General features: G+C 37.1%; 1 protein-coding gene across 1 annotated transcript in view; it reads left to right on the forward strand.

Annotated features, from left to right (window-relative positions):
• Positions 1–25,258, forward strand: part of Rfx6 (regulatory factor X6) — a 52,188-nt gene extending 26,930 nt beyond the window's left edge. Inside the window, exons 7-19 of the mRNA XM_050138143.1 lie at positions 2,910–3,017; positions 6,079–6,156; positions 6,246–6,359; positions 8,073–8,122; positions 9,712–9,871; positions 11,300–11,444; positions 12,864–12,973; positions 14,419–14,536; positions 15,914–16,036; positions 16,662–16,868; positions 18,644–19,156; positions 19,939–20,151; positions 24,558–25,258. Coding sequence (XP_049994100.1) covers positions 2,910–3,017; positions 6,079–6,156; positions 6,246–6,359; positions 8,073–8,122; positions 9,712–9,871; positions 11,300–11,444; positions 12,864–12,973; positions 14,419–14,536; positions 15,914–16,036; positions 16,662–16,868; positions 18,644–19,156; positions 19,939–20,151; positions 24,558–24,733 — 2,115 coding nt within the window. The 3' untranslated portion in view covers positions 24,734–25,258. The remainder of the gene's footprint in view (positions 1–2,909; positions 3,018–6,078; positions 6,157–6,245; positions 6,360–8,072; positions 8,123–9,711; positions 9,872–11,299; positions 11,445–12,863; positions 12,974–14,418; positions 14,537–15,913; positions 16,037–16,661; positions 16,869–18,643; positions 19,157–19,938; positions 20,152–24,557) is intronic.
• Positions 25,259–25,692: the final 434 nt, after the last annotated feature.

A 25,692-nucleotide genomic window follows, 5' to 3' on the forward strand; every position in this document is an offset into this window, starting at 1 on the left:
TATATATCTCTATATATACATATATGTATATATATATATGCTATACAGATATGTGTACATATATACATAACTTGTATACATTATATATAATTTTAGGTCATCATAAAATGATTACTATGGCTTTTCCAAACTTCCTTAGTATTATTTACCCCCCGCTCCCCCTCTCATTCTTACTGCCCTCTTCGGTTAAAAGCTTCTACCCTGAATTTTTCATGTCCCCTTTCATAGCACTTGGTTCTGCTAGTCCTGTCTCTAGAGTACCTTCTCCCACCTCCCCCTACTTGGTCCTTCTCTACTTTCCTAGTTTCTGTGGTTACTCTAGGTTATATACTCACATCTAAACATTTAGAGCTAGGAACTATGCATAAGAGAGAATATGCAAGTATCTGTCTCTCTGGGTCTGGGTTAACTCATTATGATACTTTCTTGTTCCACCCATTTACCTGCAAAGGTTGTGATTTTGGGTTTTCTTTGTACTGAATAGCATTCCACAGTGTATATATGCCACATTTTCATCATAAATTCAGCATTCATAGAACATTTAGGTTATTTCCACTTCTTAGCTTTTGTCAATAGAGCAATAAACGCAGCTGAGCCAGTATTTGTCAAGTAGCATGTTTTGTCCTTTGGGCATATTCCAAAGAGTGAAATGGCTCAGTTATATAGTAGATATATTTTTAGCTTTTAGAGAATTTTTCATGATGATTTCGATAGTGGCTGAACCAGTTTACCATCCCACCAAGAGTGAATGAGCATTCCCTTCCCCCACCGGCTCACCAGAATATGTTGTCAGCTGTTTATTGATCTTTACTGTCCCAGCTAAGGTGAGATAAAATTTCATAGTTGCTTTGGTTTTCATTTCCAACAATTCTAGAGGAAATTAACATTTTTTGAAATACTGCTTATCTATTTTTATTTTTTCTATTGTGAACTCTATTCAAATCTATAGTCCATTTTTAATTAGTTCATGATTTTTAACTGTTTTTTGAGCTCTTTATAGATTCTTCATCTACCTCCTCTGTCAGGTGTATAGATGGCAAAGATCCTTACCCAGTCTGTGGGCTCCCTTTTTACTTAGTTGGTTGCTGCCTTAGCTGTTTAGGGTTTTAGACTTATGTATGAATTGTAGATCTTAATTCCTGGACACATGGAGTCCTATGCAGAAAACCCTTTCCTACACCTACATCGGAAAGAATACTACCTAGGTTGCTTTTTTTTCCTCCTAGAAGTTTTGATGTTTCAGGTTTTACAATGAGATTATAACTTGGCCTTTCATTAAAAACAAATTTTTTTTCCAGGCATGGTGTTCCATGCCTTTTGTCCCAACATTCAGGAGGCAGAGGCAGATAAATCTCTATGAGTTGAAGGCCAGCCTGGTCTACAAAGTGAATTTCAGGACAATGAGGGCTGTTACACAGAGAAACCCTGCCTCAAATCAAACAACAAAACCAAAAAAAAAATTCTTCATTTTCATACAGTTGGAAATTTTTTCTTCTTGGCCTACTATACCTACCTTTGAGGTACACTGACAATGGTCATATATGGCAAACCCAAAGCATAGAAAGTCTTTGAAATAGATCTTGAATCAAAGACTAATTAAATGGAGTGGGTTGAAATCAACTTGCAATTATATCAGAAGATGAGGATTATTTCTGTAATAGTTCTTGACTATTCTTAAATTTTTATTCAATATTTATTAAACTTGAAAATAGAGGATATGGTTAAAATTTATAACAATTATGAAAACTGATTTGCATGTTAATCTAATATTGGCTCAAAGCTTATATAGAATCATTCCATTTGAAACTAGTGATTTTTCAAATGTTTGATGTTTAAAGACTCGAGAGTCTCCTGAACATTTTTCCTGTTTTACCATGAAAAATCTAGAAGGATATACAATGCCTGGTGGTGGAAACCCTGCCTATGTCTATCAGCAATATGTCTCATAAACATATTCAACGTGACCTAGATGAACAAGGAAACATGAGAAATCCAGAAGTCTGAAGAAACTAGAAGGCAGAACAAAATTCCTTCCTTCCTATCCTTTACCATATTCATAATTTTATTCCTGATTCAAATTTTTTATTTTTCCCTTTTAGTTTTAATTTTGTTTTCTGAGGCAAAGTCTCAGGTGGTCCCAGTTACCTCAGGTTCTCTATGCAGCTGAGATCACCCTTGAACTACTAGTTTTTCTGTTTTTTCCTCCCAAGGGTAACCACTTCTGAAAAGTTTAACTTATTTTAGAGTAGGAACAATCAGTCTGGTCTATGGGCCACAGTAAACAGACATTCACTCTTCCTGGGTGAGTTTCCCACAGGTTTCCGTGCGGCAGTATTACATTTCATTACACAATATGTATTTGCAATATTTTTGTAATTTGCTGAAAACTGCTTTCCTCCAGAGATGCAAAAGAATGACAAACTTCTGAATTTAGTGTAGGGGCGTTGATGTAGAGAAGTTCAAATCACGAGTCTGGAAACCAAAGGAATTAGATGTTAATGAAGTCCTAGCAGTAATGAACCCCCCTGAGACTCAGCAAGCAGATTTAGTTCTCATCGTCTTGCTTATGTGACTGGCAAATGTGCAGTGGGGATCCAGCAGCCCCTGACTTTGTAGCTAAAATCTTTTTAGCAACTCCAGAAGTAAATCTTATAAAATGCACCATTACTTTCTAAAAATTATGAAAAATGGCAAATATTCAAAACAAAACTCCCAAGTGAGAGGGAAAATATTCTGATGACAAAGTTACTTAACATTTGGGGCAAATTGGCTGATGCGTCTGGTTTATTCGATTACACAGTTTACCCAAACTTCTAAAAGTACACAGTTTGAAACGTTCATTTCTGTTTCATTGCCGAATTTGGAGTCCATAACCGTGACACTTCTTTTTGTGCCTCTCTTAACTACAGGGCGGTTTTACTCGTAAATACTCCCTTAGCTCAAAAACAGGAACACTACTTCCAGAGTTCCCCAGTGCTCAACATCTTGTGTACCAAGGATGCATTTCTAAGGACAAGGTATCAATTAAAGACACTTCTCTATCGATTTTCTGATATGCTGGCTCCTTTTGCTGGGGGATCTTGTGGCACTTGCAGGAAGCAGTCAGAAATCTGCATTATCAAACAGAATTGATTGATTTATAGGAGAGACAAATGTTTACTAACATTGATTAAACACTTTCCAATTAATTATTTACCATCTTTCTGATAGTGTATAATCAGAAGGTGGTAAAATAAATCCCAAAAGGCTAGAGATTATTTTTATTTAAAATTTAAAATTGAAGATATAAAGTAGAATGTGTCTACTGCATCCAGATTTTCAAAGGTAAGTTTTATAGGGTTTTTTTTTTTGTTAGTATCATTTCATTTCAATTGTCACTGAGCCTTTCTTTAGGACATAGTCTGTCCCTAGTAATGAGGGGAATGCTTAGAAAATGTAAGGGTTATACAAGATGACAAAAAGAAGAATCATTTTCATTGAGTTAATTTTATAAATATTCCTCAATAAGAATTTCCAATGTTTCTTTAATAAAGTCTCATACTAAATCTTATTTTATTTCTGCACTCCTAAAGTCATTTGTTGGAGAATTATTGCCTATATATTAGTGGGTACCATTATTGAATCAGAACTTAATGATCTTTGTATGTTTCTTTCAAGTAAAAGTCATTATATTCACGTTGGATGGAAGTGCTTTTGACACATTCATATTTTGAAGTGCAAACACACAGAGATGTCATTAGTATTCAACAGAATCATTTTAGCAATAGGTGTTTTGTAGAAAGAGGAAGTAAAACTAGAATATTGATTTTTTAAAGCTATTGATACATGTAGATGCAGAGTAATTCTAGGGTATATTTGGTTGCCAGATGAACCATGCCACCTAAGAAGATGCCAAGTAGTGAAGATAATTTTCAGATGTTGAATACATCCATTTCCTTCTATTCTCACCTCCAATCACATTTCTTAAGGTTACCATACCTTTTATTTATAGGTACAATGATTTTTTAACTAGAGAAATTGTCAATCAATTTTGTGGCAAATAGTGGGACTTGACTTCTTGGAGGAAGAGTGGCATTGGCTCTACTCTGTGGAGAGGACTGCTTGCATGTAAACATGCTAAGAAGATGTTTGCTGTGTAAATATACCTGGCGAGAGCCATAGAAGGAAGCAAGCGACAAAGAAAACTAGAGAGGCGAGGAACGTGTGCCAATAGTTTATTTCAGTTTCTCTGCTGGCCTCCAAGGAGTTCTAATCTTTCACATTGAAATGCTGGCAGATCATTTCTCACTCAGGTACCAAGGGTGATTTATTATTAGATCCCTGGCTTCAAAGTTTATCACCAGTGGACTCTTTTATGAGTCCAGGGACTGATACCCTTCTCTTTTTCCTGAAGGATAGCTTAGCCCTTTTACCTTTTTACAGTTGCCAAGATCCACAGGTGACCGATCAGTTCCTAGAAAGAGGTTGGGACTGAAGCCAAGGGCTTGAAGCACCATTTTAACAAAGCAGTGAGTGGAGAATGCGCAGTAAGAATCCGATCCCAGTAGATATCAGCCCCAGCAGCTGGTGGAAGGGTGGGGGGGCTGCTCTTTCATTGAGTGTGACCATCACTCAAGGTGGTAGTCAACTCCACGACGTGTTTAATGTCCATAACTGAGATGAAACTTTACTCTTTCTGGTACCGTCTAAAATGATATCTATTCTCAAAAAATAAAATTGAATTATGTTTCTGAAGAATACAAGAACACTACAATTAAAGTTTAATGTCATAGACATGTAAGTATTAAATAAACACATGAAATATTAAGATATAAAATTTCTGATGAGTTGTGTGTAAAACAACATATTTGAAAAAATAAATTAAGCAACATGTGAACTAGAATTTTAGCTAGTAGATTTTGTATCCCAACAAGTTATCCTTTATTAACTCGTGTAAATTTAATAAAGTAATTCACTGCATTATAAAAATTTACTACGTGCATATTACTTACTTTGCTCATATTTGTACCCAAGTTGCCTACACTTTTCTCCTTTCCCTCATTCAACTATCCACTTTGTATTTCCTTACAATAGGAAGATACAAAGTCTCGACAGTCTTATGACTTCCCTCCCATTCTTCAAGCTGTCCTTATTCTCATGTAAAAGATTTGCCTTGGTGATCTATCTAAAACAATACCTTTGCCTAAAGTGTAGAACAAGTTTCATTTGGTTTTTTTCGAAAACATCCCGTTGGAGATATAGTTTGTGATCAGCATAACTCCTTGGAGAGAGACTGCTAATTCTCATGACATCATTATTCATTGGCAAACTAGACCATAAAGACCTATGCTGTCCCCAGAAAAAGAGGTAAAACACAAAATGTTAGGACAGACAATGACCACATCACCATAGAGGCTGCTGTGATCCAAAGAGCTAACACTCACCATTTTTAAAACACATACTAATCAGTGTTAATTCATTTAAAATTTTTATTAAAAATTATATTAAAGTTAATACCTGAAACCACTACACTACACTGTTCCTAACATGCAAAGAGTTGATGTATTTTAGTCCAGATGTGTGGTAAGACACCTTTAATTCTAGCACTTGGGAGGAGGAAGCAGGCAGATCTCTGTGAGTCTAAGGTCAATTTGGTCCATATAGTTTAATTTAAAGTTGAATTATAGTTGAATTTAAAGTTGGAGAGGGCTACAAAGCAAGACCTTGTCTCAACAACAACTAGTTGGTGCATTTTGAGATCTTACATTCTGTTTTTCCAATAAAACATTGTTTTGTCTTATGCAGAAAATTAAATGATGTTTCAGTCAATAGTTTCCTTGCTACTACCTTTTAAAATGTTCTCATCACAATCATGTTGTGTCATATTGCATCTTAGCATGTCATATGGCATCAGGTCACCAATTTCCTCATCTTTATTCTTCATTGGGTAGGTATCTTGAAATAAGGATCTGCTCCTTATTCCAGGTCCTCTGCATTGAATAAAATGTCTGGTCTAAAACAAGAACTTCAAAGTATGAAAAAAACAAACAATAGATTTTTAAAAAATTCTTTAGTTAAGCTTTTTCTTCCTTAACATAGGTTGATACTCTCATAATGATGTACAAAACTCACTGCCAGTGTATCCTTGACAACGCAATCAATGGGAACTTTGAAGAGGTAAGGTGACAGAATGCTTCTCTGTGGCATTATGCAAGCGTTCACATCCTGTTCTTAATAAGTTAATGTGCTCTTTGCTCTACAACTAGATCCAGCATTTCTTACTCCACTTTTGGCAAGGAATGCCTGACCATCTCCTTCCCCTGCTAGAAAATCCTGTTATCATTGACATTTTCTGTGTTTGTGACTCAATTCTTTATAAGGTAAGTTCCTTGGGGTGCCCTAAGCATGAAGAATTTATTTCCTTAAATGACACCCTGAATGCTTGTAACATAGTCACAATTATTTTAAAAACTTTTTACAGTAAACAAAACCAGCTTAATTTTTTGTTTACAGCTAAGGACAATGCAAAATAAGATGGCTAATATATGAAAAATCATTAAATTTTGTTACCTTTATGAGATGTTTTCATAATAACATACTACAACATTGGCTTTCTCAGGAGAAAGCAGAATTAGATACCCTCATAGGATTAACACCTTGAAAATCTCTAGCTTGAATAAATTAATGTCCAATTCTGTCCTTAACCTAGTAAGAGCCCACAGATTTGAATCATTGCAAGACATCCTGGAACAGATGGCCAGGTTGACCTGGCCAAATATTTAGTGGGAAGGGAAAGAACATCTTCCACAGCTGAGAAGTAAGAAAGCCCAAATGAAGGGTGAAATGATATCGCACCTTAAAATCATCTTGCCTGCATTTGCCTGTTAAGTTGTCATATGGAAAAACAAAAAGTATAATTTGAAAACATAATCTGAGAACATTTGCATAAAAGTTCAGACACGTTGGGCAAATGAGTTACTTTTTTATTCTTATCTTTTTGGAAAACTAGAGGAGAACCCAGCTACATCACTGAGAGACAGCTTTACAAACGATTGACGGATTGACTTGAGGAGAAGAAGTGAGAGGCCACAGTTTCTTTCTCTGCTCAGTAGCCATAGAACGAGAGAATGCAGAGCTAAGTGCAGGGTTTTCTCGCCTCCACTTCAAGCTCACATTGCTGGACAAGAGAGAGCAAGGACTGTCTTGGTTTTGTTTTTTTTTATTGAATAAATGCCAATATTTACAAAGAAAGGTTCAGTTTGCACTATGTGATTGTCTGTAATGCTTACCACTTGGGAAAGCAATCGGTAGGAGAGGAGAGGTAGTTCTGAGTGAACACAGGAGAGACCTAGGCTCAGGTACACAGCTGTCAGAGCAATGCTCTTGGGATGACAGCTCAGCTCTTCTGAGAAATAGCTCTCTCTCTCTGTCTCTGTCTCTCTCTGTCTCTGTCTGTCTGTCTGTCTGTCTGTCTGTCTGTCTCTCTCTCTCTCTCTGTGTGTGTGTGTGTGTGTGTGTGTGTGAGAGAGAGAGAGAGAGAGAGAGAGAGAGAGAGAGAGAGAGAGAGAGAGAGAAACATTTTTAAAATTTCAGCCCAATGCAAAAATTTCTGGTTTAAGTATCAATAAGAACATTTAGTTTTCTTCCTCATAATAGAACCAGGAAGGCACAGAGGGCCCAGTAAACAAAACAGTTTAAGCTGAGATCTCTGAGGTCTTTCCCCCCTTAAAGAGAGCATCCAGCTTCTAGTTTGCAAAACAGTGAGGGATTAACAAGGCCAATTCATGGGTAATTCTCACTAGGGCTGTTGATTGACCATCTCCTATGTTTGCAGACACATCACATATATCCACTCTTGTGGAAGAAATATCTAACCTTCAGAAAGGAATAATGCTATTCTATAGGAATGCATCTGGCCTTAGAAATAATCATTTTTGGTCCTGGGAATGAAGCTCTTTCATCCTAGAGGCCCAGGCTCAGTCTCCGTTCTGCCTAACCCTGGGTGATAAAACACAAGCTCGTTCCCCAAAACTCTGATTGCAATTTGTTAACATAAATAAGGTTTACATTAACCCTGTTTTGCTTTGGTTAAGGTTCTTACAGATGTCCTCATTCCTGCAACGATGCAAGAAATGCCTGAAAGGTATGTTAAGCTAATAAAACCTGAAAGGTCCTCAGAAGAATGGCAGCTTCACGTCATACACGACGCTAATGAAAAGAAATGGCTTGGAATTCCAAGAATTAAGAAAGAAAATCTTAGATTATTGTACTTTTATGATTAACTTTAATTTATTCTGCAAAATTGGAAAGTAGCATAATGAAATTACAACCGTCTTTCAGCAAAGAACTAAGATCTTAACTGCTGTATTTAAAATATATGGGGAGATTTTTCACACCGCCATTTCTAGGGTGAAGATATAACTTTGGGAGGAAACAAACAAAATTTTCTCTTGAAAACAGTCTGTAAAATAATTTAAGTTATTTTTAAGCAGATAACACAAACTAATTTATGCCTTGATGCATAATCAATGCATACAGCTTGACAAAAATACATATTTTCATCAGAATGCTTTCTTTCTTTATATAATAGTTGGCCTTGGTCTGGTCGGTAGTTTCTTTTAGTTATCCCTGGCACACTTTAGGCATATAATCTGCACAAGTTAGTTATACACGGTAATTTTGTATTACGGCCCAACGGCTATGATTAATGACAAGCAGCTAGTTAGGTGACTATTTCTAACATAGAAACAGCTGAGCTTTATTAAATCATATTTTTCAAAATACCTTTGACTATGCACAATTGAAAAACCAAAAGCTCAATATTAACATTATAGCAGTTCCTCTGAGAACATTTCCACATCAGTGCATACAGTTGGGCACTTTCTTCTTAAGAAAAGACATACTTTCCCTCACCCAGAGAACACTGAAATTTATTTAGTAGACTCATTGTCACTGACTGATAAGTAAATGCTTAAATACTATTCAAGAGTAGATATTATAGTCCAAAATTACCAAATGGGAAAGCTAGAAGTGGAGAGTTCACTTAATGTCCCAGAGGTAGCTAAACCCCAGAGTTTGACCCCAAACTTACTTAGTCTTTCCATTACATTTTATCACTGCTTCTCATGTACAAACCACATAAGCTGTACTTAGACTGCTTCTGTGAAACAAATATGAATATTTTAGAGTTTTAAACATTTATATGTTCTTATATATATGCTGAAACAATTTGCAGTTTTAAGTTGACTCTATTAATAGTATAGAGTCATCTGTTAAATAAAATTAGATTTGGATGATAAGAATATATTAATAAAACTGATTAAACACATAAAATGTTATGTCAATATATTTATCATCTAAGAAGTCAAAATACGGAATAAAAAGCTGACATGATTTTCCAAGAAATGTATTTCACAGAAAATAATGAGTTATGAGTTAATAATAAGGTACCTATTGATTTTGTGCTAGGATCAAACAAGGGCATTTTTCATGAGTTAAAACAGTCTCATAGCCAGCTACTATTCTTTATCCTATTAAATAGGTGAGGGAACTGGAGTTTGAGGGAATTGATCATTTTGAATTCAGATCATATATTAGCAGCTCTAGGCTAAGTCTATTGCCTCCAAATTTATGATTTTAGAAGTCCTAGCCAACATGATCCATCCATAGAAATGTAGATATTCAATACATTTTTTGAACAGTGTAGAACCTAACCCAGAGTTTTCTCTTTAGCTTACTGGCAGACATAAGAAATTTTGCTAAAAATTGGGAACAGTGGGTTGTTTCATCCTTGGAAAACTTGCCAGAAGCCCTTACTGACAAGAAAATTCCCATCGTGCGAAGATTTGTATCCTCTCTGAAGCGACAGACATCTTTCTTGCATCTTGCTCAGGTATGGGGTCCTCCAAGAATTTGAGTCACCCAAATCAAAGGGACTCTTCCAATTAAGGATCTTTCACAATTTGAAGGAAACTAAGCATACAACATCAAGATGTAATGTGAAACCTAGGGCAAATACTAGACCTGAGAGATATAGAATTATATCTGTGTGTCTGTATTTTAGCTAACTGTATAGCATAAGGATTAATATCCAGCTCTTGGAAATCGACAATGCCCATGTGAGATGATGTGTATAGTATGATAAGAAGTTGGATGGAGAGCATTCTATAATTCTCTACTCTGGTTTTGCGATGCTTTTGTGATTTAATTAATTTCAAAATAAAAATAATGTTACTGCAATCTCAAAAGCAAGATACCAACTGGTATAAGTTAAAGTTGTAAGGAGAGAGGCTGTGTGTTTCCTTTCTTTACATTTATCTTTTAAAGTGAGTATGAGTGCGTCTGTGTATGTGCAGAACAGTACAGGTGTCTGTAGAGGCCAGAGGCATTGGATATCCCAGAGTTAGCATTATAGGTGGTGGAGAACTGACTGGCATAGGTACTGGGAATCAAATTTAACCCTCTTGAATAGCAGTATATGCTCTTACCCTCTGAGCCATCTCTCCAGCCCGGCTGTGCGATATATAATGTTATTAAACCTCCAAGCACTCTTCACTCTAAACTGCTACCGACAGTCACTGTCAAACATGGAGCAGGAAATTAACTCATAAGTAGGAAAACCACATACAGTTGTCACTATCACTTAATTGTTGCCTTTATGAAGGTTTTCAGTGCCCCAAATTAAAAACAAACAAAGAAAAAACTAGTTAGATAGGTCCAGATAAGAAATGTAACATTAAGATGTTATTTTTAAAATAATCATCATTTTACTCACCCTTGCTTTGTGATGATAGATCCAAAATAGTATTTCCATCTTCTAAATCTCAAATAAAATTTCAAATCTATTTTAAAGATGACCATGAGTTTCAGTTATTACTTTTAATTTTAAAATGAGGAAAAAGTTTGAGCAGAGGAGGTAATTCAGTCATGAAGTATTTTCCATACAAACATAAGGATGAACACTCACACAAACACAAAAGTCAGGTGCACCATAAAGCTGGTGCAGAGAAGACAGAGCGACGAGGGTCCCTGGGACTTTCTGGCCAGTCAGTCTAGTTAAGTCGGTAAATTCTGGGTTCAGTGAGAGTTTTTGTCTCAAAAAATAGTGTAGAAAGAAACTAAGAAAGGCACCCAATGTAGACCTCTGGCCCCTACAGAGACACATGCAAACAAAAACATACAAATGTGTTTTTATACAGAGATAAGCTCCAAAGTTATTTGTGATTGTCTTCCTTCAAGAAGCTACTTTTATCAAAACTAGAGACTTTCTCCGATAGACTATAATTGACACACTGTAGTGTCTTTTTCTGTCCATGTGCAGATTGCCAGGCCAGCTCTCTTTGACCAGCATGTGGTGAATTCCATGGTATCAGACATAGAAAAGGTTGACTTAAACAGCATCGGATCTCAGGCGCTTCTCACCATACCCAGCAGTACAGACACGGAGTCTGACATCTACAGTGAACGTGAGTCTGTTTAGCTAACAACAGAGTCTCCTAATTTGGACACTATCGGCCCTTTGGTAGATAACTAGGGGGGCAGGGAGGCTGTGCCATTCTTTCTAGGGCATTTATTGGCATCATTGGCGTCTGCACTAGGTGCCACGAACAGCACATTCCCTCCAGTTGCGGCGACCAAAAATGCCTCTAGAAGATACCAAATGTCCCTGACAACAAAATGACATCTGTTGGAGAAAGTCTTATGGAAACATTTTAATTAAAAACAAACAAATGAACAAAAATTGTGCTCACTGAAAATTTAAACTTACTGTGGGAAATACTGAAGAAAATGAAAGTAACTGATCATTTTACTGTCCAGAAACAACAAAAACATAAATAATCAGGAAACAATCCACATGGCTTTGAGTTTTCTGAACTTTCTTCCACTTTTATATGAGATACAATAATATTTGCTTATGTCCTATGTTCCTGTCATTGTACTGTTTCTGACACATATAAAGATTGTGCTTTAACATAATGCTATTAAAAATACAGATCTGAGTCAGGCTTAGATGATTTGACCAAGTTAGCCAAACCCATGTGTGTGGTTAAGCATCTGGGCTCAATACTAAGGTATAGCAGCAGCCTATTTTCCCCTTATTTTCTGTCTGCTGAGACAGACCCTGCAGCTTCCTACAGAACATGGCAATGGCTTGATCTTGGAGTCCAGCATCAAGCCTCATTTCAGTTAGCTCTATTAATTCCATGGTTTATAAGACTGCAACCCTTCAACAAGATAATAATCCTAGACTGTCCCTTTAAATTTTTTGAGAGATGTTATCTGTGTAAATGGTTCAGTTCTGCAGTGCAGAGCTTAATTTGTAGAAGACAGTCTTTCAGAAATCAGAAAACCAACAAGCCTAGCCTAGGTCATTCATTAGCTTTCTGTGTAGCTAATGACTTATTTTCAATAAATCAAAGGACTGATTTAAAAAGGAATATTCATCATATTAATTATTCCTATCAAGAACATGTGTAAATGTACACATATAAAGTATAAACCTACATTTCAGTATATCCTGAAACAGATATACTGATGACTATGTTAAGCATTCTTGTTACTATTATCAGGATAAGAAGTTAATGCATTTAACACACATTGATCCATTTCCCCTTCCCCTTTATCCACAATATTTCTAATCTCAAAGTTTTGTCTTGGGTTCAGAGTGGTTGTGGTATATTTTAATTTTTATTTACCACAATGCTAATTATTCATAGTAGCAAATTTTGTTATGAGATTTTCCTTTTCTATGCATATAATGTATTTTGATCATATTCATCCTTAACTACCCTTCTTCTTCCTCCCACTCCCATCGACTCCCTTCCTCTTCCCAACTATTGCGTGTTCTCCTTCTGTTCCCCCTTCTCCTCCCTTTGACATGGAAGATGACTCCATCACTGTGTTCCACGAACTGAAGGACCTCCTTAAGAAGAACGCTACGGTCGAGGCATTTATTGAGTGGCTGGATACTGTGGTGGAGCAGAGAGTTATTAAGGTAATTTTATGAAAAATTCAGGAAGTATCCTAAACTGGCTGTATTTTTTTTTTGACTGGTGTGGAAAAGGTCCGCACTGTGTATTTCTAAACCGTAATTTGTTTATTTGTGATAACAAGGAACTGGGACCAACCTAGATGGCAATCAACAGATAAATGGATAGCGAAAAATGTGGCCCATATATGCAGTGGAATTTTTTCACCTTTTAGGAAAGATGAAATGTTTTTGGACAATGGCTGGATCTGGGAAACATAGTGTCAAGTGAGGTGACCCAAGCCCCAAAAGACAAAACCATGTGTTTTCCTCACACATGAGCCCGAGATGGAGTCTGAGACTGTGTACGCATTACATGTAACTGTGGGGAAAGGCAAGAAGGGTAAAAACAGGGGATGAGAAAGGAGGAGGTGGGAAAAGGATACATGAGAGAGATAGGAGACGAGGTGGGATTACGGGGAGTTCAAGTGTAGCTGCTAAGGGGAAGAGATGAGGAGAAGGAACATCTACTAAAACATACTTTGTTCAACAATGCCATAATGAGATTTTATGGCTTCTTTGCTGATCTTAAAATATTAAAATTCTTTGTCAAGGTTTTGCTACCCTATAAAATTGAATGACCCAAATATTAAAATTAGGAATACAATCAGTTTGAAAGCACTGAACATGGAGTCAGTTCTGATTCTTTCTTAATCACAGGCTCAGGGATACTATTTTTTTCTCTATCATCAATTTATACAGTTATGCCTGAACAACAGCATTAATTAAAGATAAACTTAGAAATGGAAAGATTTGCATCTTCCCAAAGAAGCAACTTTTCTTTATACTTATTGGAACTGTGATTTTTATGCACGAAAATTCCGATTCTGAAAGGTCACAATCTTACATTTTCTATTTGGTTTCTTCAACTCTTTCAGTTAACCTTCAAGTCATCCATCATGAAGAGAGGCATTGAGAACAAATATGTCTCTCACTAGCTGGCGCGAGCCACTCCATATCAAGGAAACTGGTTATAGTCTGGGGACTTTTTGTTCGGGAAGGAAAACAGACTCTCGTTCAGTACCAGAGAAGTCTGTTAATCATTTACAGAAAAGTGAAACCCTCGCTTCATACCTTACCTTCTGTCCTTCTTAAAGCATTATCAAAAACAAGTGAAGATAAAAATACACTGTAAATTTCATTTTATAATCTAATTCTGATAGGAAACCAAGCTATAAAGAATAAAGATATAGTGTCTTTAAAATTATAAAACAAAATAACAGAACAAAACAAAAGCAAAAGCAAAAATAAAACCCAAACAAAATACCACCCACAGGCTGAAGTTAAAACTTGCTGGACAAATCATAGTCACACTATCTGCTTGTCGGGCAGTTCATCTGCTGTTCGTCTGGACAGGACTCACGTGCAATGACAGCAGATTTCATAGCTTCGATTTGCTCTTTTACTTTTAGACAAGCAAACAAAATGGACGATCTCTGAAGAAGAGGGCTCAAGACTTCCTGCTAAAGTGGAGCTTTTTCGGTGCCCGTGTAATGCACAGCCTCACCTTAAACAACGCGTCGAGTTTTGGTACTCAGTGTGCTTTACAATGATTGGTTTCCGAATCATCTCACCCGTTCTTCCGCTCACCCATTTTCAGTGCCTTATTACTGATTTTTTTTTTTTTACCTTCTCAAAACCATGAATGTCAACCACGTAGAGAATGGTAGTTATGAGCTGCGGTTCTGAAATCAGATCCCTGCAGTTTCAAATCCTAACTCTGTTTCTTTCCTTGAGGATTTCCTTAGTGTTCCCTAAGCCAGTCTGAGGAATATTCTTTTCATAACATATAGGTATTAGGTGAGGTGGTCTAAATAAAAATACTTTTCCCTACATAAACCATGCATAGAAGTGCTTGCATAGATTTTCTTCATAAAACAAAAAAGTAAAAGCAATAACTGCAACCCAGTTCCCCCAGAGGCTCTACTCACTGTGTAATAAAGCTGCCTCTTGCATCTTTCCCCAGGATCCACACAGCTGCACTTGAAGAATCCATGTGTAACTTAGAAGGCACAGGTTCCTAAGTGTTGAACTGTCTTGCCTGATTTTTAAACCCGCAATATAAATCGGGTTGTTAGTCCTTTCAAAATGTTGGTATCTTGTTTGCCCTAAACTTTCTGAGCTCACTAATTTTCAGTTACAATACTAAATATATAGACAGTGGTTTGGGTTTTTAAGAACTTTTCATATTACAAAACAGATTCGAGTCAACTAAAGTTTCATCTAGGGTTCAAAAGAATTAAAGTCAAATAATGTGTTGCCAGGTCAAAAACAATATAGTCTATCATTTCAAATATTTTTAAAATTTCTTAAAATGCACAGCACTGGTCTGACTTTGGTATAAAGGGGAAACTTTTGTTAGGAAAATGGTTGAACAGTTCAAAGAGCTTTAAAGTTCCCAGGTCTGTCTTTCACATGAAAATCACTCATTGGCTTTTATTTTTAAATCAAATAAGGTTCAAGCTAGAAAGACATCTTATTTGATAAAAATTTCAGAGAAAGTTGGCCACTGTCTAATTATTTAGTACAATGTAAACAGAAATCAAGCAGAAGAGAGCTCATTCTCCCTAGCTGAAGCTTATCATGCTCCGGTGTGTGCCCTCTTAAAGCATAAAGCCTGTCTCACTTTCATCCGAGTTTCCCTTTGATGTAATTAGTGGCCGAAGGACTAGCAGGACAGTGCACACAGGGAGCTGAGCAGGAGGTACACAGAAAGATTAGAGACCCAAGTGAAGCATGTTGGTCTTAGCGGGTCATTTAAAGTCCAACACATGTTTGTTTATTTCACTTGTTCCTTGTAAAGTGTGGTGAGATGGTCACAAAGATAAGTTTTTTTCTCCCTCCTTCTCCCTTTTTCCTCCCTTCCCCCCTTTTCTCTCTGTGCACGCCCCCTCTTCTATAAACAAGGATCTTTCCACCTGATCCGGATGCTTCTGGATGAATACATTCTCCTGGCCATGGAGACTCAATTTAACAATGACAAAGAGCAGGAACTACAGAATTTATTGGACAAATACATGAAGAACTCAGGTAACTTAAACAACTATTATACTGCCCATGTTTCCTTATCGAAACCCAAGTTTAAAGATCTGCAGGGACACATGGGGGGGGGGTTTCTCTAGTCTTAATTTTCCTCCCAGCTTAGCACCTCTAGCATCGTACCTGGACCGGGGATGGAGTAATACCCTTTCCCCTCCATTTAGACACAGCAGTGAGTTTCTCAACGGAAGCTGGAAGTTTACGCAACTTAACCTTCTTAATTTCTGAGACTTTAGATGAAGTTAGAGAAGCATCTGCCATACCCCGACCCCCGCAAAAAATTCTTGTAATCCAAACAACACATGTAGCAATGCCACGTAGAAACGCAATGGGAGATGGGAGAAGGATAGCCCGTTTCAGGTGAGAAGTCTGCATTCTGAAACCTGTTTAGCCCAGAATAGGTTGTTTAGTGCCCTTCTGAATATACCTATCCACAAAGACCCAACTCGCAAACCCAAAGCCTTCCAGCCTGTCTCCTGCGGAAAATATCATGCAGGAGTTTCCAGATTCATTACTCAACCAAGATTCACTTTCAGGGTCTTTGGCTTGGCCTTGTCCACGAAGACCGTTTCACAATCTCCTCTTTGTCACTTTCAAATACCAATACCGTTTGCAGATGCGAGTAAAGCTGCCTTCTTGGCTTCCCCGAGCTCGTGCTTTCTGGCCAACCGTAATAAGAGCAGCTCACTTTCCAATGACACCGTGAAGAATGAAAGCCACGTGGAGACAGCCTACGTCCCTTTGCCTTCCAGCCAGCCTGCAGCCATACCGCCCGCTCTGCACCCATTCCCATCTGAGAACGCTGAGAACATGTCACTCCCAGGTATGCGGAGAAACAAGAAAGCACACGTAGCTTCCAGCCCACCACAGTGGGCCCAGTCCTTCTGTTCTTTCAACACCCAGGAATACCAAGGAGAAATATTGTAAAAGAAAAAAAAAGTTTTTTAAACATATGAGTTTAGATTTCTCACCTTTTGCAATACTATTATATTTATACATTACTTATGAGATTATCACATACTAACAATAACTCATATCAGAAGCAAGAAAACATCTCTTCATCTAATGGAAGAAAACCTATCTTAGATATGCATTAAAATCTTTAAGATTCTTTGAAGATAAAATGTGGGCTGCTTTCCAGGCATGATGGCAGACATCTGTGCTCCCAGCATTCAGGGAACTGAGGTAAGAAGGTCACGAGTTCAGTCCGGGCTGAGTTTTACATCAAAACCCTGCCTTTTTCTTTCTTCTTTGGACACCAAATTATTTACTTCATAAAAAAAAATACACTGCATTGCACTTTAAGTAAAATTAAAATCCCTTACCGTATATGAACTATTAACACAAAGAACATTTCAACTGAAAGAATTTTCAGATTCTACTCTTAAAACATAATTTCTATATTGATTCTTTGGGAATTTCACATCATGCACTCTAATTCCCTCCTGCCTCTCCAACACCTCCTCACACAGTCTATGCTTTTACCCAATCAGCTTTACTTGCAAATGTTCATTGCAATGAGTCATTGGTCAGATTCAAGGTCTGTGGTTTCTGGTACACCATCATCACTGGACCCTTACCAAAACTCCTCTGGGCTGGCTCTCCTGCCACTTCCCTCAGTCATGGAGACCCTGCGGGTATTCTTCCACAGGATCAGTCCCTTCATGAGCAGGACATAAATGGGGGAGATGGTAGGTTGGGCCAACCCCAGGCCCTGGGTGTGGGCTTGGGTAGTAACTGTGCCCAAAATTCTGCCTTTAAAAACTGGGTTGCTTATTTGATTTTTTGGCTGAAGGACCGCTAGACAATAATTTTATGCTTTGCAGCAAAATGAATTTTCAGTGATATGAACTAGATGTCAGAGAATGTTTTAAATATGCTTATTGGCTCATGGGCTTTATAAAAGTCCCATTTTGTACATTAATTCATTGGGCATGCAGAATTTTAAGACAAAAGAAGCCTTGTAACACCATGGCTTAATTATACCAAAGAAAGCCCAGGGGGTTGGAGACATTTGTAAATCCCATTGCTTGACAGTCATGTATCCATGATGTTTTCAGCTGTCTCTTAAACAATGAGCACTGCAATTTTTGTTATAGTACAATGTGGGCATCATGCTCCTTTGCCCATCCTACCTGTGACTTTTTTTTAATTAAAAATATTTTTCACCAGTCTGGTCTACAAAGTTCCAGGACTAACCAAGGCTATACATTGAAACCTTGTCTTGAAAAGCCCCCTCCCCAAAAAAATATTTTTTTTCATACAATATATTTTGATCACATTCTTCCCCTTCCCCTTTCTCCTTCCAACTCCTCTCAGATTACCCCAGATCCTCCCCACCTCCCCTACCCTGTGAGAAAATGAAACAATCCTAGATTTTACTCTTACCAACTCCAAGTTACCACTGCTGTGAAATATAGCTGTGTAGTGAATATACGAGTGCCTATATATTCTCCCATTCAGTTATTCATATAAAGTAGAAATTACTAAATTGGAACAAATTTCATTTCATAAATCATTTGAATACTTTTAAAGTCATAGTCCTGTCTGCTTACCAGGCTGCTCACAGAATGTTCTCGCTCTTTTTCTTTTTTCCAGGTCAAATAGAGCTTTCGCAGAGCACTGGCCATCTGATGACACCACCTATTTCTCCAGCCATGGCAAGCCGAGGGAGCGTCATTAACCAAGGGCCAATGGCAGGCAGACCCCCAAGTGTGGGCTCAGTTCTCCCAGTTCCAACACACTGCTCAACGTATCCAGAGCCAATTTATCCTACCCTCCCTGCAGCCAACCATGACTTGTATGGGACCAACTCCAACTATCAGACTGTGTTTAGGACACAGTCTCACCCTGCATCAAGCCTCTTTCCTCACCGTGCAGAACATGGGCGATGCATTGCCTGGACTGAACAACAGCTTTCTAGAGACTTCTTCGGTGGCAGTTGTGCCGGGTCTCCATACAATCCCAGGCCACCTTCCAGCTATGGACCCTCCACACACATGCAAGAGTCACATGGCATGCAGTTTTTGAGCACAGGAAGCTTCAATTTCCTTAGTAATGCAGGAGCTGGCAGCTGCCAAGGAGCCCCTTTGCCTTCTAATTCTCCTAATGGTATATAACTTTTAAAGACGTTTTCCTGGCTTTGGAGAAGGCAGTAGAGCAATCTGATATGGGGTATCACCTCTGCTGAGCAATGCACCTTCCAGTAAAAACTGAAAAAAAAAAAACGAAATTTTAGCTCTTGTAGAATGGTCTGCCACACCCAATTAATTCTTGTGTATTTATTAAAGCTTATCATAAATGATTTGAAAACAGTCAAAACATATGCCAGATACCTACAAATAAGATTATTTTTTCCCTTGACAACATTTTCTATGGAAGCTATGTCTTCTAGAGAATTAGCAGCACATAAGACTGGCGCTAAAATCAATATTCCCTGTTTAGTTGAAAACAAAACCCTGAAGTTAAGAAAACTGAAAGACCTCTGAATTCATTAAACTTTTAAGAAGACTCTCTCCTAGGTGTAGCCCAGTCTTTCAGCCAGGAACATGGTTCTGTGAATAGAATTTGTGTTTGAGAAGTAAGCTTTAAAGGGATAACAGTACTTGTGACTTTCTTCATAAACATTATAAAAACATGGTAAAGATAGATAAAGAAAATATGGCAATGGTATAGTCAGTCTCAAAATGAGTAAAATGTCAGTTACCTTTTAACTCAGATATATAATACTAAACCATACTACCTAAAAATGTGAGTCCAACTCTCAAGTTAATAGAAATGATATTGATCCTTTGATGTTTTTAAGATGATACCCAACTACGTTGTTGCTTTCACCTTTCCTGGGGTGATTCAGTAATAAGCAAACAGAATATTCTCAACTTGTTCTGTTCTAGGATACTATGGAAACACTGTAAACTACTCGGAGACTCACAGGCTGGGATCCATGGTGAACCAACACGTCTCTGTCATCAGCAGCGTTCGCTCACTGCCTCCCTACAGTGATATTCATGATCCACTTAACATTTTAGATGACAGCAGCCGGAAGCAGAGTGGCTCATTTTATCCAGACACATCCTCTCCAGCTGCATGTCGGACTCCTGTAGTAGGTAAGATGTTTTCATGGCCATTGAAAACATTAAGTAACGGACTTCAGATACACAGAATGACCTGGTTGGGTGGGGGAGTCCAGGTAAAGTAGGCATGCGTGACCCTAAAGTAATTTATCACTGGACTCAAAGCTGTTTTTTTTTTTGTTTGAGTAAAAAGTAAATTTCCATTTCTTATTCTTTGTATGATTAGTGCACACCTAGTTTAAGATCTTTTGCTCCTTTCAAATATAATAATAAATTATGTTTGTGTATAAAATTTTTAGTACAGCTTTTCAAAGGCATTCTAAATACTAGCGAGCTTTATGGGAACAGGAATGATACATTTTTCTCGTTCCTTTATGACTACAGTGGACTCAGTAGAAAGTGTCAGGAGTTATCTTTAGGCTCCATAATCTCCATCAGCACCGCATACCACTGGGAGTATTTGCAAAAGTGTAGCCAGCGATGGTGGCAGCTAGCATTTTTCCATTTTTTTTAAATGAGATTAAGCACCCAGGCAAGAAAATGTTGCTATTTTTAATTATTCTGTAACATACAATTCAAGTCAAAGTGAGCAAATCAGTGTACCTGCTATGAAGTCTTCTACCTGCTTCTTCCAACCTGAGCCTCATATATAATCTTTAACTCTGTCAAAGATCTGAGAAGGGAATTAATATTATTTAAAAAACGAGAGATATCCAAAATGTGCAACAAATGACAGAGACAACTGACTATCTGGGCAATCCTCCAAAGTCTCGTTTGCAATATTGAGTCAACCAACTTTGGCTAAGGCCTAACATAACTGACATACCATTATTAAAGGCAAGGAACTTTCTTAGAACTATCCTACTCTGTCTTGGCAAGATAAGACAATCCTGTTTTATCCACTTATGGGTAGATGTGGGATGTGCTTTTCTTAACCCAAAGGCCAGTTTTGTCAAGAAGACAAGCTCCCAGTGGAGTGTCTTTGGTGCTCAAAGTTCTCTCAGGAGTAGAGTGGCGTTGCCAGGAGTAATTGTGTCTCGTTGGCACAGAATTCTAGGTTAGATTAAAGGCCATTTTCTACAGCTCTTTAAAGAGGCTGAAGATTATACTATCTATACTAAATATAATCTGTATGTATCTAAAAGACCTGATTAATTCTCAATACCTATCTAACTTGAAGACTAAGAGAATAAACAACTGTGCAATATATGAAGACAATGATCTTCAACTGTAAACAATGTCATTACATATCAAATGTAAACAATGTTATTATATAAATAATATCAGAGGTAGAAATGTACATTGTAATATGGTAAATGTATCAATACAATATAGACAAAGTTATAAGCATACTCTTATACAAAAATAGAGGTAGGAACACTAACCTTCAAAATTCAATATATTAATATACAAGAAACAGTACCAATACAATTTTCTAAAAATAGTAATTCACAAATACCAATCATCCCATCAAACCAGTTAATCCCTTTTTTTTTTAAATACCCCTAATTCCATAAAATATCTCCCCATCCCCTCAACCCTAAACCAACCAGTAAATGATGTCCCTAACCCTGAGGGCAAACTCTGTTGGGAGAGGGGATGTCGTCCTCTAAGATTGCTTTTAGCTGACATGGGGGAGACATTCTCCTTAGGGGCTCCTGTGAAAGCAAATGATGGTAAAATTCCCAAATTAACCTTTGACCTAAGAAAATTGTAACTAGTCTCTGAGTGTTTTGAGAAGGTCCGTCCAGAGTGTTGTTAAAAATGTGCACCATTTGAAATTGTCTTGTGTAGTTGGTACAAAAAAAGTCTAATTTTTAGCGTTTAAAAAATATTCATGACATCATAATAACCAGATTGAGTTGATGTCCTGGGGCCCCATCTTTATCCTGGAAACTTTAAAGATTAATGTAGGAAAATTTGTTGCTTGTTATGGGAAATGTAAGCATTAACAACAAGGACATATAGTGACATATATACGAGGAAAGGCAAAGAAAGTTTATCAAGTACATAATTATTCTTATTCTGTCTCATTTCATGGCTCCTGACCTGAGACAGAAACTATGAGATATCTCTTATCAACAGGCTTGGAATTGAAGAGGGACTGAGCCATAGTCCAACTCCAAAACCAGCTTTACATATTTATAAAGAAATGTTTAATAAGACATATAAAAAATTAACATTTACAGAACATGTATAGTTTTATTGTTGATCCTTAGTGGATCGTAAGTAGTTTCCATCCATCAGTAATTAAATATTCAGGGTCCCCTAAATTCTTTGAAGATGGGTATTTTATGTGGAGATAAGAAAAGAACCCTGCCCCCAACCTATCTGTATTTCTTACCATCAGTATGCTCGCCATCCTTGTGAATGAATTGCTATTTACCTTTTACAAGTGGCTTTTCTTTTTTAAACCGAACCTTTATTAATTTTGATGGTATCCACAATTTTTCCTCACCTGTGGAGACAAGAGCAAAACCCCTTCCCCAACGCAGCACATCTCCTGGCTTCCATTGTGAGGTAAGCACATCCTTGAAATAAAATGGTTGATTTAGTTCAGTAGACTTTTACATTATCCAATGTCTTTCAGAAGCCGTTGTTCCCTTCTCATTAGCGTTAAGAAAATTAAAGGTTAACAAAGAATTATGTAACCTATTTCTGGGGGTGTTTTCCACCCCTTTCTGTTTGTTAAACATATCCTTTATAGTTCAATTTGATCTTTATATGACTACTTGACCTGTAGGATTGTATGGTATACCTGTAACATGGTTGATATTGTAATAATCAAAAAACCGTTTCATTTTCCTAGAGACATAAGCAGGACCATTATCCGTCTTTATTTGTGTAGGTATACCCATGACAGCCATGACTTATAATAAATGAGTGATTACTGAATCAGCTTTTTCTGAACTTAAAGCAGTTGCCCATTGGAAGCCTGAATAAGTGTCAATGGTGTGATGAACATATTTTAATTTGCCAAATTCTGCAAAGTGGAATACAGGGAAGGTGTACATACGTCAAGTATCAAAAGAAGAGTTTTAATGTTTCTATGAGAGAATTCAAATCTTCAATGGGATTGATTTTTACACTGGTGTAAGTGAAGGGCATATGACACCCAATAGAAACCCTGGGAAAATGAAATAAATTCCATCTCTCGTCGCTCAGTGTACTTTTCCAATAATTCAATAGGAAGTACTTCTTCCCTTCCTGTGGCCATCAGAAATGTGCCCTGAGTGGTCTAGCGACTCATCTCTTGCTATCTGCTAATAGTCATTGCTTCTAGGTTACTCTAATGAAGCAGAAAATTCCACTTCAGGACGTTTCCTCACCACCAGACTAAAATGTGCCTCGTTGCTACTGTTACTATTAGTTCTGTTTACTTGTAGAGATAATGGACGCTTTGATGGAACATGCCTTGGAAGTAGGGTGGATTCTAAGCTTTAGCTGTCAGAGCTGGCTACTGAGCAGATTGCAACCTGGGTTTCAGAGTGAAAGGAGAAGGGGGATAAGTTAACAAGCACTGTGAGGCCTGGGACTCATTAAATATTTATTAGTTATAAAGCCTAATCCTTAGAGGCAGAGAACACTATCCTTGAGACTGAGACGACAGCATCAGCCATGCCAGAGAGACCTAGACCTGTTAAACACGTTAACAAAGTTTTTTAGAGCAACTCTATTTCAGACCCTAAATATGGGGATAATGAGGTAATCAGTACATAATTTTTGCTTGGAAGAAGTTTATGTTCTAGAAAGGAAGAGTAAGGCAATGAATTTGCAAATTTATACATTACAAAGATAATTTCATCAGCATAGGCTTTTTCTCATATGTGGAACCTGGATGTAAATAAATAAATATGAATATGTAGTTATGATATATATACTTATGTGTATATGAGAAAAGTACATTTATATATGTTTATGCATATAGATCATAAAGTATCATGAAAAAGGAGGAATAACTCAATAGATATGAAATATATGCATACAAATATATACATATGTATATATATTATGATGGAATGCATGTGATGAGAAAGTAGACATTAGGATTAACTAGGGAGAGGAGGAATTAGCTGAAGGGGAAAAGGAGTTTGGGGAAGGCCTAATGGGAGATGGAAAAAAATCAGAACAAGTATAAAGATCATAGATGCTATGATAACACCCATTACTTTAAATATTAACCAAAAGCAACTTATTAAAAAATAACTTTAACTTTTAATATAATATTTTCTTCTATGAAATAATACCTGACAGGACAATGAATGGAAAAAATAGAAGAAAATATTATTGTCCTGGTTAATTATGCATGGTCACATTTAAAACAACTGATACATGTTAAATGCAAAAAAAAATAAAGACATAAAGAAGTTCTAAGTGAATAGCACTTGAAGAAAAAGGAATAATTTGTTTTAAATTGTTGATTATATTTTCCCTTCTAGCCTCCAACTTGCAAACCCAGGTTCCTTCGTCTTCATCCCAGTGTATGTATGGAACTTCCAGTCAGTATCCAGTTCAAGATAACCTGGACTCCAATGGAGCAAGCAACAGAGAAATGGTGTCCTCGTTACCACCCATTAACACCGTGTTTATGGGGACAGCAGCTGGAGGCACTTAAATGAACAATGTGGAATGCAGCTGAAACTCAAAATCTCTGTTGTACTGATGCCATTATCCATCCCCAGCTACCACGAGAGCAAAGAAAGAAGGGGCAGTGGCTGAACATGTTTTTCAAATCCTGATACTTTGGACAATTCCATAACAAAAGGAAATACTTGTATTGTGCACAAAGAGGTGAAAATGTGAAGTCATTAGTAATCATAACTTCAAACACTATCAAATGAAACCAATGGAAATTTGAAGATGCAGGCATTACAAAATGTAATGTTTCACTTTCTAATTTATTGAAAAATCTCTATGTTCCTTTATCTATGGTTTCTAAAACAAGAAAATATATTCAATGCCTTTACAAAATCTTTAATTTATTAGGCTCTCCTAATCATTGTTTACTATTGCTTATTTGACAAAAAGTCAAATGTCTATGTTCTACCTCTTGTGGAAATGTTTACAAGGTCAAGACTTAAGTGTAAGCAGCCCAGACCAAAGTGACTTGACCTTCTCACCCTGTGCATTAGTGTGTTGATTCCTGTTACATAGCAGTGTTTCAATTCTATGTAACTGAATAGAAATGACAAACACTTTCCTTCTTTATTTAAAGTGATATGAGGAAATTAAAAAGAATGTATAAAAGCATTTTTAAAGGTGTGATCATTCTTAGGATTAGTGCTATTCCTGAAGAACATGGGGACTTGCAGGCTCAAGTACTTTGAATATGAATAAAAAATTAAAAAAAAAGATTGCGGCTTAAGACATTATAATTCTAGAGCATTTGTGTTTCAGACTCCTTACCTATCCATGTCAAGAAATTAGACTGTTTAATCTTCCCTGCATTTAAAAGCTGTTGTTTATCAAGTACCTTGCTAAAACTCAGGGAAGGAATAGGTATTCAGGGATCCTGGATGCAAAGCCTAGTTCAGAAGTGAATTATGGGTAATGCAACTGATAGCACCATCTATA

The sequence above is a fragment of the Alexandromys fortis genome, unplaced genomic scaffold (genome assembly GCF_014885135.2).
Source record: "Alexandromys fortis isolate MF-2015 unplaced genomic scaffold, M_Fortis_MF-2015_v1.1 scaffold_14, whole genome shotgun sequence".
Classification (NCBI taxonomy): Eukaryota; Metazoa; Chordata; class Mammalia; order Rodentia; family Cricetidae; genus Alexandromys; species Alexandromys fortis.